Source organism: Plecotus auritus, assembly GCF_963455305.1.
Source record: "Plecotus auritus genome assembly, chromosome: 9".
In the NCBI taxonomy this organism is placed as follows: domain Eukaryota; kingdom Metazoa; phylum Chordata; class Mammalia; order Chiroptera; family Vespertilionidae; genus Plecotus; species Plecotus auritus.
Window position 1 is genome coordinate 99,753,207 of NC_137783.1, and position 18,394 is coordinate 99,771,600.

The window sequence follows — 18,394 nt, forward strand, 5'->3', positions numbered from 1 at the left end:
ATCTAGACACTTGGCTAGGAACTGAAAGAGGTAAAAGACAATAAGCAAAGGGCGTATAGGCCAAGGAAGCTTTTAAAATGAAAGTAAAGTCACTCTCCCTTGTTCATCCACTCAACACATTGAGTGTCTTCTATGAGCCAGGAGTTTTAGGTGCAAAAATCAATAAGACAGGGTTTTGCTTTCATGAGCTTATTTTCTTGTGAGAGTAAGCAATGAATTATTCTATGACTCATGATGAGTGCTCTAAGAAAAAGGGTGAGAGGATAGAGTGATGTAAGAATATGGTACTATTTTGTTTAGGTATCAAGGAAGACCTCTGATGAAGTGACTTTTGAACAGACTTGAATGAAGTGAGGAAATAAGATGGGAAGATGCAGAAACTGGTTTCCCTTTCCACACAAGCAGAGGAAAGACCCAACATCCTAAAGGGGATTGTGCTTGACTTCTCTGAGAAGCAGCAAGGACACCAGGGGGCTGGAGCAGAGTGGGTGAGGGGGAGCTTGGTGGAAGCTGTGGTTAGAGCGGTGGCAGTGGGCCAGGGCTGGCCAGGTCCTGCTGAAGTTTGGCTTTCAGTCTGCGCTGGGACACCACTGCAAATGTTGGGCAGAGGACTCTTTAAAGACTTTTGTTGATAGAAGGACCACTGAGGCAGCTGTATTGAGAATGGACTATAGAGAGACAAAAGAAACTTGCAAACTAGTCAGGAGACTATTGTCCTAGTCCTCCAGCTTGAACAAAACTTAGCTGGAGGGGTTGGCCAAAGATAAGAGACAATCAGTAGAAAGAGAACTAGAGGTTGACCAAGATGGCACAGGAGGCTCCTGGACGTCCCTCCTCTGACAAACACACTGAATATATGCTACACGTGGATCAGTTAACCTTTGATAGAAATCCAGAAGCCTGCTGAGTGACTCCCACATATCGGGTGAGAGAAAATGCATCAGAATAGGTAGGGAAAGCTGACATACTCTGGCCGTAAGCCCTGCCTTCGCCACAGTACCATACAATGGGGAGGAAACCCCCAATTCCAGCTTTTTTCTAAGGGGTGAAGGATTTGGACCCCACATTTAGCAACTCAACCTTTAAAACTCCCATACAAGGGATGCATCCCCCAAACACCTCACTTTGAAAACCGATGAGGCTGTGTTTATGAGACTCGCAAGACAAAGGAGTAGTTGTTAAGGATCTAATGTACAACATGATAACTATAGTTGATAGCACTGCACTGTATTTTCAGTCCGAGTGTGGGAATCCACATAAGCGGAGGGCTGACCTAAGTTATACACAAATTTTCAATTATCTGGGTCGGTGCCCCTAGTCCTGTGTTCAAAGGTCAACTATATTGTAGAATTGAAATTTGCTGAGAGTTGAACTTAAATGTTCCCCCAAAGATAAATATGTTAGGTGCGGGCTGTGTTAACTCAATGGGAGGAATCCTTTCACAATGTATTCTGTAATCATCACATTGTGAACTTCAAATTTCTTAAAATATTATTTGTCAATTATATCAATAAAGTTTAAAAAAACAAAGGAAAGGGTCCAGACAGAGTGGCTCAGTGTTTGAGTGTCGATCTATGCACCAGGAGGTCACAGTTTGATTCCCAATCAGGGCACATGTCCAGGTTGTGGGCTCAGTCCCCGGGGGGGAGCGTGCAGGAGGCAAGCCGATCAATGATTCCCATTATTGATGTTTCAATCTCTCCCTTCCTCTCTGAAAGCAACAACAACAAAATATTTTTTAAAAGATATTTTTTTTTAAAGGAAAGAATGTACTAATGGCGCTAATTAGAGTAGGAGTTAAGGAAGTTAAATTGGGACTCAAAAGAACTGTTGGCCCAGAAAGAAACTCACTACAGACTGATTCATTTGCCTCTCAGCATAACCATTATTGCTTGTCTCATTTTCGGTTCTTATAAGTGTATTTCTAGTATCACATGATCTCATTCATCTAGGGGAAATAATGAACAACATAAACTGATGAACAAAAACAGACCCGGAGACAGGGAAGCATCGATCAGACTGTCAAACCTCAGAGGGAAGGTAGGGGAGGGTGGGGGTAAGGGGGAAAGATCAACCAAAGGACTTGTATGCATGCATATGAGCCTAACCAGTGGTCACGGACAACAGGGGGGTGGGGGCATGCGTGGGGAGGGGTTTGGGATGGGAATGAGGGGATGAGGACAAATATGTGATACCTTAATTCAATAAAGAAATTTTTTTAAAAAAGGAAGTTAAAAAAAGATGCAGAGGTTGGCTGCAAAGTCGGTGGGAGGAAGGGAAATGCTAAGATGAGGTAGGAAAAAGAAGGAAGGCAAAGGACTGCTGGCATCGCACACGTACAGAGGACAATTCACAGAAACTTCTTTCCTATGAAGAGCATTCCCTTTCCCTCCCGAAAGCACCCTCGTCACTGCTGCTCGATGAGCTGGTGCAACAGGACGATAATGGTGTGGGCTCTGCAGCCATACTGTGTGCTCACTCTCCCACTGCCTGTTTCTTCATGTGGGAAATGGCATGATAATGCCTACCTCGTGGGGCTGCTGTATTTAATGAATTAGTAAATGGATGCATTTAGAACAGCCCGGCACATGATAAAGGTTCAGTGCATAATTGCTATCATTTTTATTGGGATAATTCTGGAGACAAAACACCTGTGTTCAAATCCTGACACTGCCCCTTGACTAGCTGGGAACTTTTAGAAAAGTTATTAAATTTCTCTTCATCTGTAAGATGAGAATAATTATAGACCCTACCTCATAGGGTTGCAAGAAGGATCAAGTAGGTTAATATATGTAAGTGCATATAATAAGCACATTTAAGTAGCGCTATTAGTATGACTAAAGAGCCTTTGAAACTATCGGTTTGGGGAACTGTCCACTTTGCTGTGTTTGCATAGTTGACGTCCGCCAAGTGCTGGAGAAGATCCCATGAGCTGCTTCCAAAGTACAGCCCTGACCCGACTCTGCACGTCCTTGCACAAGCAGAGTCCTTGGCCCCGAGGCAGCCTCCGCAATACTGCATGTGAGTGTGAGAACACTTCTTTGAAGATAGCCAGCCCCACACATCTAAGTAGACTTAGGTCCGCAGTTTTAGATGCCCTCTTATAAAACAATGATTTCTAAAGTAGTGTGAGCCCCAACCCCTATTTTATTTTAACCAAGAATAAATACTTACCCAGACCTTATTTAGTACAGACTACGTTTTACTATCGAAAACATTGACTTCTCGCAAGGTCATGTTAGTCTCTGTATTAGGATGGGGCTTAGGGGTGGATAACAGAACATCTATACTCACAGTAATTCAACCAAGACGGAAGTTTATTTTCCCTCACACAAAAGCCTGGGCTGGCAGAGCAGCTTTGCCCACAAGATGGGCAGGTGTTCACGTTTAGGTGTGAGGTGTGCTGCTGTTCCACATTTCTTAAGGTACTCCTCTCATCTCACATCGACTGTAGCTGAGCAGCTAAGCACATCCCAGCAACAGATGGATGACCCAGATGTTGGGCTCAACCTCTGCTCACAACCCATTGGCCAGAACTTTGTCATGTGGCTGCAAGGGAAGCCTGAAAGTAGAATCTTTAAGTTGGGTGACCCCACTCAGCCAAAGCAGCTAAAAGAATGCATTGTTACAGAAGAAGGAAGAGTATAGACGGGAAGAAAAACTAGTGGCCTCTGTCATAGGCATTCGATTTTTATTAAAATAATCTCTGATTTCTTGAACTCTTTTCTGATTAAAGACTTCCATACCCTACCATGTCGCATATTATAAGTTGAGGTTTGAGAAAAGAATGATAGTTTTAAATGAAAATATTTCCAAGAAATGAAATATTAAAAAGTGTCAAAAACTTTAAAAATGAACAATAGGGAAGTCTAAACTGCTCGTGCTCAGTAAATGTCACACAACATGGTGAAAGTGTGTACCTTCTCACCAGATTTTAGGCCCAGCTATGTCCCACATGACATTTTCACACAAATAGCACACAAGTCACAGAAGACACTCTTTAAGCGGCTGGAGGAAATGGCTGAAGCATAGATGAAATGTAGCAAAGAACATCAAAGACCTGAAGTTCATTTCACACTTGCCCCAGAACCTACAGGGAAGCCAGAGCCCGATTTGGTGCCTGAGGGCTTTAATGTAAAAGTGTCTGGCTGACCCCGGTCAGTCACAGAGCGGGGAACCCAGCATAGCGCACTTCATTCCTCTCCGGAGGGAAGTGTGGCCAGGCCTAGCATATTTTTATAGCTGAGACTGTACAAAAAGATGGCCCTAGCCCAAGAAGGCGAGAGGTCAGCGAGCTGAGCACAGGACTAGAGGAAGGAAACGCTGACAACGCCTTTTACTAAGAATCTTCGAGGATATCAGAATGTGCAGTCCCTTTCAAAGTCATTGTAGATGCTGGGAATCTGAAAACATCTCTGTGTGAAGAATCTTTAAAAGTACCTTGAAGTTTTTTAGCGTTTACTCAGATTATAAGAACAAAATGACCTAAAACATAACCAATTGCAAGAGTCGTGGTGGGGGGGGGGGGGGAGAAAGGCAGCCTTTCTGGGAACTTGAGCCTCACAGTCACAGGAATGGGAAATGGAAATTCTTAATCGAGTTAAAGTCACTAATATTTAGAAAGCGTCCACTGCTGGAGGGCACATTTCCTTGAGTCTAGGGCAAAAGCCAGTTTTATTCCAAGAAAAATACAGAGAACTGTTGTGCTGAGATCTAGTAAAACAAGAGAGGATAAAGCAGGCCTTTAACAAACAACTTTTTATTGCCACAGAATTCCCCAGGCCTCCTTCTCCCCTGAATGGCTCTAGTATCTGGCTATAGGACTCAAAAAGAAACAAAAATGTCACCACTGGCCCACAGTGCCGCCTTCCCCCACACCTTTAAGAGATTTGGAACTGGGTTTACTACTTGTCCCTTCGGCCTGACCTAGATCAGCAGAGCCAGGGGCTGGCCAGGTGGACCCTCCTGCAAGGTGACTGCTGACTCACTCTCCCCAGCCTCCCAGGATGGAGCCAGCCTTAAGACAAGTGTGCAGGGCCCAGCTGTCCAGGCCTCACGGCGTGTGACGGATCGATTGGACACTCTCTGTCAACCTTCACACCACCGACGTCTTAGGCCTTACTTCCAGAGGTTACTGTGAAAAGTCGGGCATCATGTCAACTGCCACATAGTACATGCACTCTCTCTAATCCTTAAAGTAATCCTGCAATATGGGAATTCGGTCCATGTGGTGCAGAGGAGGAAACCAGGCTTGAAAGAGGTTCACTGATTGCGCACGATTCGAGGCAGCCAGCCGGAGGTGCTTTCCGTACACTGCCCTGTCCCTTACACCATCTTATCTCTTCAAACCTATCTGATTCCTGGGCCAACACCAGCAAGTTCCCAGCCTGAGAAAAAGCAGCCCTCACCCAGTCCCTGTCCCCAAAACTTGAAAAACACCAACTAAAACTCAGGTGCTTGGTTACTCTGAGAACTGACTCCTACATAAAAACCCCCTAATCTCATCATAAATTTCTTTTTCAAATCTATTACTAAAGGTGGTAAAGATAGACTATTGGGAGTTAGACCACCCACCGCACTTGGAGTCCCTCGCCTGCCTTCTCCGCTCTCCGGCTGCCTTCTCTGCCGTTGCTGTTGAAGTGGAAGGCAGGTTTCCCAGCCCTGAGAAGCCCCCAGACCCAGGCTCTCTCACTGGACTGTGAGCATCTTGAGGGAAGGAACAGTTTCATTTTGCTTCCCTAAAGCCTTACACACATGTCCCTGAATCAGGGATGCTGACAGGAAATCCACAGTGGTACAACACTTCATTGAGACTTTGTCATTTAGTCATCTAACATAGCTACCACTCTAAGCTGTTTAGAATCTGGAATGTTTAAAAAGACACACACCAAAAAAAACCCCTGCCTATTAGTTTTAGAGATGCTGCCACTTGGCAAGTTCTAAACACAAGAAATGATATTAACAGATGAAAACACATTCTCCCCCTTCCTGTTTCAAACGTTGCCTTTTCAACTCTGACACCTTCTTGGCAGCAAACGAGACTTGTAGTCATTTGATATTTTCTTAGGACTCAAATTCATACTGTGAAGGAGAAACTGCCACAGCTAACAAATTAATGCTGGACTCGTACCATCTTATGCCTGGCTTGTTTTCATAATCTCATGGTCTGGGCTTTCCAGGTGTGAGAGAAAGCAATGTCCGTTTCTGCTGACCTGCTGGAACCAGTGGGCCGCCCCACAGCCTTTATTTGTTGGTCCCTGGAAGCTCTGCCATTTGTCCCAGTGAAAAGTTAGTATGTCTCCCCACTCCCACCCCCACCCCCACCCGCATCTGTTAAAAGTAAAGATAAATCTTGTTTATAAAAAACTGACATTTCTTCCTTAATACGGAAAACGGGCAAAACCACATTAGCTTTTCCAAGGACATTTCTGTTTCTGTGACCTTTGAAACACTGCCCTAACAGAGTATTCTGCCTTCCTGTCGGGAAACACTCTTTCTTCTGTTCGCACCAGAAGATGTAAACATGATCATTTAACTTCATGGAATGTATTGGGATATGGGTGCTTGGGGGACAGTTTGGGGGAAAGCTTTTTTTCAAGTATAAACTACATCAGTCAAATAAACAAATCTTAAGTGTCCGGCTTGATGAATGTTTATAAAGTGAACGCATCCATGTTAACTGCCACTCAGATCAAGTGGTGGAACTCGAGAGGGAATATATCTGCTAAGAAGGGCTCCTCGTGGACACAGATGTATAACTAGAGTCTAGCAGCCACAATTTACAGGGGCCTCTCCCACATGCTGCATTTCAGGGAAAAGCTACGGACTGAGCTGTCAGCCGCCTGCACTGTGTCCCTGCTGTCTGAGTCAACCCTTATAAGGGAGATCCTGGTATTGTCTTTTGACCAATAGGACTGAGACCTGTCCTGTCCAGTTGGAACTGCTATCTATAGCCTCATTTCCATGTATACTGACCAATCAAAGTGGCTCCATAATAACCAATCAGAAGTCAAGAAACCAGCCAGTCCTGTGGCACATCTACATAATGGAATACTACGCAGCTGTAAAAAAAGAAAGAACTCTTACCATTTGCACCAGCATGGATGGAACTGGAGAGCATTATGATAAACGAAATAAGCCAGTCAGAGAAAGATATATATCACACAATCTCATTTGTGGAATATAATGAACAACATAAACTGATGAACAAAAATAGATCCAGAGACAGAGAAGCATGGAACAGACCATCCAACCTCAGAGAGAAGGCAGGGGAGTGGGGGCAGGTAAGAGATCAACCAAAGGACTTGCAGCATGCATATAAACATAACCCATGGACACAGGCAGTAGGGGGTGAGGGCATGTGTTGGGGGTGGGAACGGCTGGGGAGAGGTCAGTGGGGGAAAAAGGAGACATATGTAATACTTTAAACAATAAAGATTTTTTTTCAAAATGGCCAATCAGGGCAATGTTATTTGGATCAATCAGACTGTGCAGGTGTAGATGTCTCATTTGCATAAAAATGGACCAATCAGAAACTAGGGTGTGAACTTCCTCTACAAAAGACTGCCTACCTTTTATCTCCTCAGAGTGCGCTTTTGTTTTTTGTGGGAGGCTGCTTTTCCCTGGTTTGCAAACTGTTCACCTGAATAAAGTTTCTCCTTTTACTGCACCCTGATTGGGGATTTCTGTTGGCATGAGATTGATGGCAGAGACCTTTTGTTAACAAAGATAAACAGAACTCTTTTATCTACCATCTTAGTCATTCTCCACCACAAAAGTAGACATTATTCTGACTTCTGTCATCAAGATTAGTGTACCTGTCCTGTGTTTGAATATTGTACAAATGGGATCATACCATATTTGTCCTTTTGTGTCTTTTTTCACTCAATATTACATCCATAAGATCATCCTATATATCCACATTTGGCAGTAGTTTGTTATTTTCTATTGCTGTACAGTATTCCATTGCATGAATATAGCACAATTTATTTACATACTAGAGGCCTGGTGCACGAATTTGTGCATGGGTGGGGTCCCTCGGCCTGGCCAGGGGTCGAGGCCTATCTGGGGGGGCGGCCAGCAGGGGGGAGGGACCACAGGAGGTTGGCCAGCTGGCAGGGGAGAGGGACCGCAGGAGGTTGGCTGTAGGAGTGCACTGACCACCAGGGGGCAGCTACTTCATTAAGCGTCTGCCCCCTCGTGGTCAGTGAGAGTCATAGCGACTTGTCGACTGGTCGTTCAGTTGTTCTGGTCGTTCGGTTGTAATGGTCGCTTAGGCTTTTATATATGTAGAGTCTACTGCTGATAGTCATCTGGGTAGTTTCAAGTTTTTGGCTATTATCAGTAAAGTTGTTAGGAACATTCTTATCCATGTCTTCTGGTAAACATAAACACCCATTTCTATTCCACATTAAGTTGAGTGGAACTGCTGATCATGACATATATATTTAGCTTTAATATATACATATATATTGTTTTAATAAATACTGCATATATATTCCAAAGTGTTTGTGCCAATTTATGCTCCCACCAACAATTATATGGGAATTCAAGTTGCTCTGTATCCTTGTCAATATTTACTATTTTCAACTTTTTAATTTTAGCCATTATATTGGGTATATACTGCTATCTCATGGTTTTGCTTTTCCCCGATGATGTTGATCTCCTTTTTATATTTATTAATAATTTGTCTTTTTTCCTACTGATTTGTATAAGTTCTTTCTATGATTTTTTTTGGTAAGATACATGCATAGGAAATACAGTTTCCCAGTATGTAACTTGCTTTTTTACTCACTTAATGGTATCTTTTAAATAAAAAAAATCTTAATTTTTTTAATCCTCACTTGAGGATATGTTTATTGATCTTAGAGAAAGAGGAAGAGAGAGAGAGAAAGAGAGAGAGAGACATCAATGTGAGAGAAACATCAATTCGTTGGCTTCTGTATGCATCTGGGGATCAAACCTGCAACCTAGGTATGTGCCCTGACCAGGAATCAAACCTGGAACCTTTTTGGTGTACAAGATGATGCTCCAATCAACTAAGCTACCCAGCCAGGGCAAGAGATCTCAATTTTAAAAAAATCCAATTTATCAGTATTTTTATAGTTAGTGATCTTATGGCATTTTTTCCCCAGGAAGGTGAGTGACATAGGGAGCAGCAGGCTTGGGAAGCTGTGTAGAACACTGCCAAATCCACATTTACTGACATACCAGATGCAGTTTTTATTTTTTATTTATTTTCCCCTCCTTTGCCCCCCTCCACCCAGACCCCTGCCCTCCCCTTCTCCTGGCCCTACCCACATTGTTGTCTGTGTGCATGGGTTATGCACATATGTTCTTTGGCTATTCTCTCCACCTTCTTTCATGCCCCACCCGCCTCCCCTCTGATATCTGTCATTCTGTAACATGTATCCATGACTCTGGTTCTATTTTGTTCATCAGTTTATTTTGTTCATTGGATTCCACATATAAGTCAGATCAATGGTACTGTCTTTCTCGGACTGGCTTATTTCACTTAGCATTATAATCTCCAGGTCCATCCATGTTGTCTCAAAGGGTAAGAGTTCCTTCCTTTTTAAAGCAATGTGGTATTCAATTGTGTAAATTTACCACAGCTTTTATATCCACTAATGAACCAAAGGGCACTTGGGCTGTTTCCAGATCTTAAATTTTGCTGCTTTGAACATAGGGGTACATACATTCTTTCTGATTGGTGTGTTGGGATTCTTAGGACATATTCCCAGAAGTGGGATCACTGGGTCAAATGGAAGGTCCATTTTTAATTTTTTGAGGAAACTCCATAATGTTTTCCACAGTGGCTACACCAGGCTGCATTCCCACCCGCAGTGCACAAGGGTTCCTTTTTCTCCACATCCTCTCCAGCACTTGTCTGTTATTTTATTGATGGTAACCATTCTGGCAGTTGTGAGGTAGAGATATCTCATTGTGGTTTTAATATGCATCTCTCTGATTATCAGTGATATTTAGCATTTTTATATGTCTATTGGTCATCTGTATGTCCTCTCTGGAGAAGTGTCTATTCAGGCAATTTGTCTATTTTTAAATTGGATTGTTTGTTTTCTGATGTTAAGTTGTATAAGTTCTTTATATATTTTGGAAATTAACCCCTTATCAGATATATCATTGGCAAATATGTTCTCCCTGCAGTGTGTTCCCTTTATATTTTGTTGGTTTCTTTTGCTGTTCAGAAGCTTTTTAGTTTATTGTAGTCCCATTTATATTTCCCTTGCCCTAGGAGATATATCGGCAAAAATATTGCTATGCGAGATGTCTGAGATTTTACTGCCTATGTTTTCTTCTAGAATTTTTATGATTTCACAACTTATATTTAGGTCTTTATCCATTTTGAGTTTATTTTTGTGTATAGTGTAAGTTGGTGGAATAATTTCATTTTTTTTGCATGTATCTAACCAATTTTCCCAGCACCCTTTATTGGATAAACTGTCTTTATTCCATTGTATGCTCTTGCCTCCTTTGTCAAATATTGACCATAATGGTGCTGGTCGATTTCTGGGCTCTCTGTTCTGTTTAATTAATCTGTATGCCTGTTCTCATGCAGTACAAGGTTGTTCTAGATGCAGTTTTTAATTTCAAGCATAGGCTTTGAGGCTCTATTGGGTGTGCCAAGGGGAACATATACTCTCTAATATTCCCTTATTTTTTTGCCTTCCATATTTAGGTCTCTGATCCACTTTTAATTGATTGTGTATAGTATGAGGTAGGCGTCAATGTTCATTTTTTTCCTCATGCAGATATACCATCACTTCAGCATCATTTTTTATTAAAATGACCATTACTTTCCCCCACCCCCACCTCCTCCCACCCCCTGCACACACACACTGAATTATGGTGGCATCTTTTTCAGAAATCAATGACAAATATGTGTGGGTTTGTTTCTGGACTCTCTATTCTGTTGCTTTGGACTTTTCCTTTATCCTGGGCCAATACCGCATTGTCGTAATTACTGAAATTTTACATGAAGTCTTACAATTTGGTAGTGTTAAGTCCTCCAATTTTGTTGATTTTCTTTAAGATTGTCTTGGCTGCCATGGGTTTGTTTTGTTTTATTTTTTTTTTGCCTAGGTTATAACTTTCCATAATAATGTTAGAAATAGCTTATGAATTTCTACCAAAAAATTGCTGGAAATTTGATTGGGATTGCACTGAGTCTATAGATCAGTTTGGAAAGGACTGACATCTTAAGTATTTTGAATCTTCTAATGCATGATGATGGTGTATCTCTTTATTCTATTTATTTAAGTCTTCTTTAATTTCTCTCAACAATATTTTAAAGTTTTTAGCATAAAAGACCTGCTCATGTTTCATTTGATACATTCCTTGATTTTGATTTTTTCTCCTGTTTTTCAGAAATGTTTTTCAAATAATGTTTCCATTTCCTCTAAATTGTTAAATTTATTGGTAAAGTTTTTTTCCCTATAAATTCTTCTTCTTATATTTTTAATAGTGTCTATAAAAACTATAGTGATGATTTCTTTTTCATTTGTTTTTTTTTTTTTATAAGTCTGACTAGGGGTTAATAATTTTAATGAACCTTTCAAGAAACCACCTTTTGGCTTTGTTGATTTTCTCCTTCATAGATTAGCTTTCTATATTTAAAATAATGATTTTGTTTTCATTATTTCCTTTACTTTTTTTAGGTTTATTTTTGTTGTTTCTTCTAGATTTTTGAGATAAAATTTGATTGAATTGTCAACTCTTCTTGTTAATATATAAACTTAGCTATAAATTTTCCTTTAAGCACTATTGTAGTTGGATCCCCAAGTTTTGTTATCAATTTAAAATATTATTTCTTTCCCTGGCCAGTTTGCTCAGTGGTTAGAGCGTTGGCCCATGGACAAAAGGTCATGGGTTCGTTTCCTGGTCAAGGGCACATACCTTAGTTGCAGGTTCTTCCTTGGCCTGGGTGGGGCATGAGCAGGAGGCATCTAATCAATGTGTCTCACATGGATGTTTCTCTCTCTCCTCTGTCTCCTCTCTCTCTCTCTCTCTCTCTCTCTCTCTCTCTCTCTCTCTCTCCCCCCCCCCTCCCTTCCACTCTCTAAAAATCAATGGAAAAAATATTCTCACTCCTTGGGTGAGGATATATATACAACACACACACACACACACACACACACACACACACACACACACACACACTAGGGGCCCAGTGCATGAATTTGTGCACCTTGAAAAGAACTGTGGGCCACAAGACTGCGGTGGGCACAGGGGTGGGTCTCGGCCCACCCTCTGCACCCCTGCCCAACCCCTCCTGCTGTGGCCCATAGTCCCCTGCCTGCCGGCAACCTTGCTCCCACCACCGCCACTCCCACATGCTGACAGCGCCAAGTGATCGGAACCGGCGCCAGGTGCCAGCAGATGTGAGCACCCGGTGGGACCATGGTGCGTGGGAGCAAAGAATTCTCAGTAACCACCAGAAGCTCACCCCGATGACAGCGACCAGCACCCCGCCTTGGTCTGGTGCCCCTGTTCACCTGCTGCGGCCAATGCCTGCCATGTTCCACCATCTGCCGCCTGCAGCCGATGCCCGCCATGGTCCGCATACGCCCCCTGGTGGTCAGTGCACATCATAGCAACCAGTTGTTCGGTTGTTCCCCCGTTCAGTCTATTTGCATATTAGGCTTTTATATAGAGAGAGGCCCAGTGCACAAATTCATGCACAGGTGAGGTCCAGGCCGGGGGGGGGGGGCAGGATGTGATTGGCCTTCCAGGTGGGCAGTGGGATGCCCTTGCCAACCTGGGATCCGAATCCACCCCGCTGTCGTCCCCACCGTTTGTCGGGAGCCACCTGGCAGCTGCTTTTATATCCTTTCTTCCTTGTGGAGCATCTAGGGAAGGGAAGCAGCTGAGGTGCCCAAGGCCGACTTCCAGGAGGCCGGTGGCCCTGTCAGGATCATGCTGGCGGTACTGGTCCGTCGGTGCCTGGCCCATTCTCTGGAGATTGGACCTGCAGAACTGCTGAGGAAGTGAGTGGCTGCCACTGGGCTGGTGGACTGCCGGGACAGGTCAGTCAGCTGAGTGGCGCTCTCACTGTGGGAGCACACTGACCACCAGGGGGCAGCTCCTGCATTGAGCATCTGCCCCCTGGTGATCAGTGCGCGTCATAGTGACTGGTCAACTGGTCATTCCACTCATTCGGTCATTCGGTAGTTTCGTCACTTAGGCTTTTATATATATAGATATATATGCACATATATATATGCATATATATATATGTGTGTGTGTGTGTATATATATATATATGTGTGTGTATATATATATAGATATATATGCACATATATATATGCATATATATATATATGTGTGTGTGTGTATATATATATATACACACACACACATATATATATGCATATATATATATATATATATATTTTTTTTTTTTTTTTTTTTTTCTTTCACCCACCAGTTTTTTAGAAATGGCATACTTACTTTCAAATTTTTTGGTACTCTGGTCAGAGCACTGTGTTGTATGAATTTCAATTCTTTAAATATTTGTTGTGAATATGGTCTATTTTTATAAATGCTTCATGTGCACTTGAAAAAAACTGTAGTCTATAGTTGTTCAATATTTTATATCCTTAGTGATTTTAAAATATGATTGACCTATCAGTTATTGAGAGAGGTGTGGTAAGAACTTCAAGTCTGATCATGAATTTAAATGTCTTTTTGCTTTTTTTTATTGTGGTAAATTATATATAATTTATGCCATAGTGGCTTTTAGTTTGGTAAATTTTGCTTTATATATTTTGAGATCATGTTTATCAGTACATATAAATTTAGGATTGTTATGTCATCCTGATTTATTTATTTATTATTGGAAACTTTTCATTTTTTATTTCTCTTCACAATTCTTACCTTCACATCTACTTTGTCTGATAGTTAATCACACCACCTTCTTTTTTTGTTAATGTTTGCATGATGTATTATCTTTCAATCTATCTGTGGCCTTATAAGTTGTTTCTTGAAGAAAGCTTTATAAGTAGATCTTGCTTTTAAATAAAATGCTGATGTCAAATTCAGGCCCAGTCATAGTTGCCTTGGTTTGTAGTACCCATAAGAGGGAAGTGATGATGGGTACTCAAGGCCATTTAGACTTGGTATGATTAATGGAAGAGGGATATCCCTATTGGTGGAACAATTTGATACTACAAATTACTACCCTCAAATTTATGTGTGAAATGTTTTATGTTCATTATAAATAATGTAAGGTTAAAGAAGAGTAGGCTTGAACTGTGGAATGGCTGGCTACCATTTAGCACCCTCAGAGAGGAAGATGTGTGGTCAGTGCCATGCAAACCTCTAAATTTTTCTTAGAGACATTTCTACTTGAACTATTTCATTTTGGAATTATAGATTAATCAGTGAATTTTTTTCTTTTATTTATTTTTATTTTTTTTAATTTCTTTATTGATTAAGGTGTTACATATGTGTCCTTCTTCCCCCATTACTCCCCCACCGCCCCCCCACTCATGCCCTCACCCCCCTGTTGTCTGTGTCTATTGGTTAGGCCCATATGCATGCATGCAAGTCCTTTGGTTGATCTCTCCCCCTTACCCCCACCCTGGTAAGGAACCTCAGAGACCATCTTGGGCTCACTGACATGCTTCTTATTACTTGAATATATAAATATAACTTGTACTTGCATTTTTGTTACTCATGCTCTGCAGGTAAATGGATAGCTGAATCTTGGAATGACCTTTAGAAATAACTTGTTTAAAAGTAGACCAAAGTATAAATAAAATGGGCAGCTGTTATATTTTAGTTCCCAAAGAAAATTTATAAGGAAAAACTGTTTTTATTTTGCAGCGTTCAGTCTTAGAGAAAAGACTTCATCATTTTATATGTGACATGAACTTGTGGGCTCTTGACCTCTTCAAAGAATTTGTCTGTAACTTGCTTCTCTTGAAAATGAATCTGCATTTTCTTGCTCTCTACACGCATGAGTTTCACTTCCAGGGGGCCCAAGTTTACATAATCCTATGGTGAACAGATACAGAAAAGAACAGGAGAGGTTATTTAGCAAGTTACCAGCTTCGATAGATAAGGTTTCCTTTATCTGACTGGCTTCATTGCCCTCCCAATTGCCCAAGTGCTGTATAACATGTGAAATATGAGAGCTACTAAAAATAAAAACCACTCCATTAACTTACATACCCAGTGGGCCATGGTAGGCCAGATCTCCCACAGTGCAGTCAGCAAGTCTTTCAGGGGTTGGGTGGGGGGCACCAGCTAGGGTGGGAAGATATATTCTCTGCAGCTCTTTAATTGGTAAAAGAAAATGTTGGCTATATATAGGCTATAACCACTGCAGAGTTTTCTATATTATTCAAGAACCAAGGGAAAGGTCTGCATACATTACTTTGATTACTAATATTCTAACATTGAACAGATTCTTTATGAATTTTGCGCTTTTCACAGGACCTTTGGCTACTGTATAAATAAAACTTACCATATTCTGCCAGACTAACTATAGTTTATGATATCAACAAATGAAATTAAAAGTCTAATTTATATGAAATCACACAGCCACCCCCGAACTGGCTTGAGATAGCTCAGGCCCTACATAACGTGCCTTCCTCTTGGGAGCCTTCCCAAGTCATAATGTTTTCTTTTGAATTCCTTCAACACTTCAACTAAACTCCCCCGAATTCCCACCAGATGCCAGGCTGTGTATCAAGCGCTGGGGACAAAGATGAGCTCACAGACCTGTCAGAGAGACAGACACAGGTGGTACATGCCTCTTGCACAGTAATTAATGATTCTCTTATCTGTCTGCTATTAGCAAGTATGCGATTTGAAGGTAGTGCCTGCCAAAATGGCCTCTTTGAGACTTCATTTCTTCCTGTTTACTCCCTGATTCCCAAGCATCTAACAAGTACCTGGAATATTGTGGGGGGTCTCAATAAACATTTATTAGAACCTAGGATTATCAAAGAATGAAAAAGGAAATCAATGTTTTATTACTCAAAAATGCATGTAACTGTGTTTAGTTTTTAAAATATATAATTATAGAACTATAAGAAATTTAGGAGAAAAGCAAGTTGGTAGATATCTACCACTTATTTCAGAATTCTAATACACTGTGTTAGTCTGCTCAAGGTGTCATAACAAAATACCACAGGCTAAGAGCCTTAAACAACAGAAATTCATTCTTCACAGTTCTGGAGGCTGGAATGTTCAAGAGCAGGGTGCCAGCATGATTGGGTTCTGGTGAGAGCTCTCTTTCTGGCTTGCAGATGGCTCCCTTCTCGCTGCATCCTCACAAGGTATAGCCTATTCTTATAAGGCCACAGTCCTATCAAATTAGGGCCCCATCTTTATGAGCTCATTTAACCTTAATTATCTCCTAAGGACCCTATCTCCAAATACAGTCACATGGGGTGTTAGGGTTTCAACATGGGGTGTTAGGGCTGGGGCAGGAAGACATGATTCAGTCCATAACATACAAAACATCATTTTTACTACGTCAAAAACTTCCATGGTAAGAAAGGTCTTTCATTTCAACCAAATGGTAGCCCCAATTTTGGAATTTTGTAGACAACTGTCCATTTGAGGTCATCATAACATATTAGGTGTCATGATTCCAAGATACTCATGGCAGTGCTTGAATGCTATAGGGACCAGACCTTTAGTCTTTATTTTTATTTTCTTTTTTAAAATATATTTTATTTGTTTTTTACAGAGAGGAAGGGAGAGGGATAGAGAGTTAGAAACATCGATCAGCCGCCTCCTGCACACCTCCTACTGGGGATGTGCCCTCAACCAAGGTACATGCTCTTGACCGGAATCGAACCTGGGACCCTTCAGTCCACAGGCCGACGCTCTATCTACTGAGCCAAACCAGTCAGGGCCAGACCTTTAGTCTTTAAGCAGTCACTTGACAGTTGCAGGACTGCATTGTAGTTAGTTAAAACGAGTTTTGTTGACTTACTCAGTTTCTGCTGCTGTCTTATATCTCTCTTTTTCCTATAAGACTATAAGTTCTAGAAGAACTTTTTAAGTTATTGGTAGTACCAAGAAGGAAAATAGCAAGAGGTCAATGTGGGAGTAATTGGAATGTACCAAAAAGTCTTAAAAAAAAAAAAAAAAAAAGGCTTGAATATTCCAGGTTTCATCCTATGGTATATATGGCAGTTTGTCCTTTCCAAAGATGGCCATACTAATATATACCCTATCCCACATGCTTTTCTGACAATGTGATGCCAACCTACTTCTTTCAAGATGTACGAGCTACATTTCCTCCACTTGGAACTTTATAACTACATCAACCAACAGATTACGAGGAAGGGGATGGTGTATGATTTCCAAGGCTAAGTTGTGCAAAATTGCAGCTTTCATCTTAGTCTCTGGGATTGCTTTGTCTTGGAAAAGCCAGACAATAAAGAGACAATAAAAGTTTCTTATAGAGAGGCCCATGTGAAGAGGAATTGAGGCCCCCAGCTTAGGTAGCATCAACCTGCAGCAGATGACTGCTGCTCCAGCCAACATATGACTGCAACTGCCTGAGAGTCCAACTGAGGACTGTCCAGTGGAGACCTTCCCGGTTTCCTAACTAACAGATGCCCTTAAAGAAAATAAACGATTATAAGCCACTAGATAACTTACATGGTATACTAGCAATGGAGGTCTATAAACAAATATAGGTAGCAAATTGAGCAAGGGTAGGGGTAAAAATAGTATCCAAAGAGATGTGAATGGTGGGCAAATTTTACTAATAATTGCAAATAGAATTTTTCAATATCCATATTTTAGGTTAATTTTGTCCATTAATAAAAGAGCATAATCCTAGTAGTCAAAATTATTTACTTAATCTTACCTTGAAATCCTTCTCATCCTCATAGAGTAAGTATTTCATATCAGAGGTCCCAAACTCTATGGATGAGCTCTCACTATCTGTGCTCAGCTGCTGGTCAGGTCTGATGTTGTCCTCATGAATAATGGGTAAAGCTCCAATCTCAACTGATGAGCTCATTGTATCGCTACTTGTTCCTTCTATGAGTTTAAGTTTTGACTTTTCTGGGGTGAAGGAAAAGAAATTAATTATGTATACACTAGAGGTCCTGTGCACAAATTCGTGCATGGGTGGGGTCCCTCAGCCTGGCCTGCGATGGGGCCAATTGGGGCATCTCACCCAGTCCTGATCTGATCGGGGCTGATTGGGGCTGGCTGGCTGAGGGGTGGGTGTGGGGGAAGGGGTAGGGATTGTGGGAGGTTGGCCCGCCAGGGTGAGGGGCTGCGAGAGGTTGGCCAGCCGGGAGGAGGGGCTGAGGGAGGTTCCAATTGGGGCAATGGGGGCCAGCTGGCTGGGGGAAGGAGCTGTAGGAGGTTGGCCGGCCGCAGGAGGTTGGCTGTG

The 18,394-nt window shown here is 41.7% G+C and overlaps 1 protein-coding gene across 2 annotated transcripts in view; it reads right to left on the reverse strand.

Annotated features, from left to right (window-relative positions):
* Nucleotides 1-14,548: 14,548 nt before the first annotated feature.
* The window catches only part of CCDC83 (coiled-coil domain containing 83), a 43,829-nt gene continuing 39,983 nt past the window's right edge, over nt 14,549-18,394 (reverse strand). For both annotated transcript variants that reach the window (XM_080641855.1, XM_080641854.1), the window contains 2 exons: nt 17,858-18,057; nt 14,549-15,018 (listed from right to left, as the gene is read on the reverse strand). In XM_080641855.1, the coding sequence (XP_080497981.1) occupies nt 14,857-15,018; nt 17,858-18,057 (362 nt within the window). In that variant the 3' untranslated portion in view covers nt 14,549-14,856. The remainder of the gene's footprint in view (nt 15,019-17,857; nt 18,058-18,394) is intronic.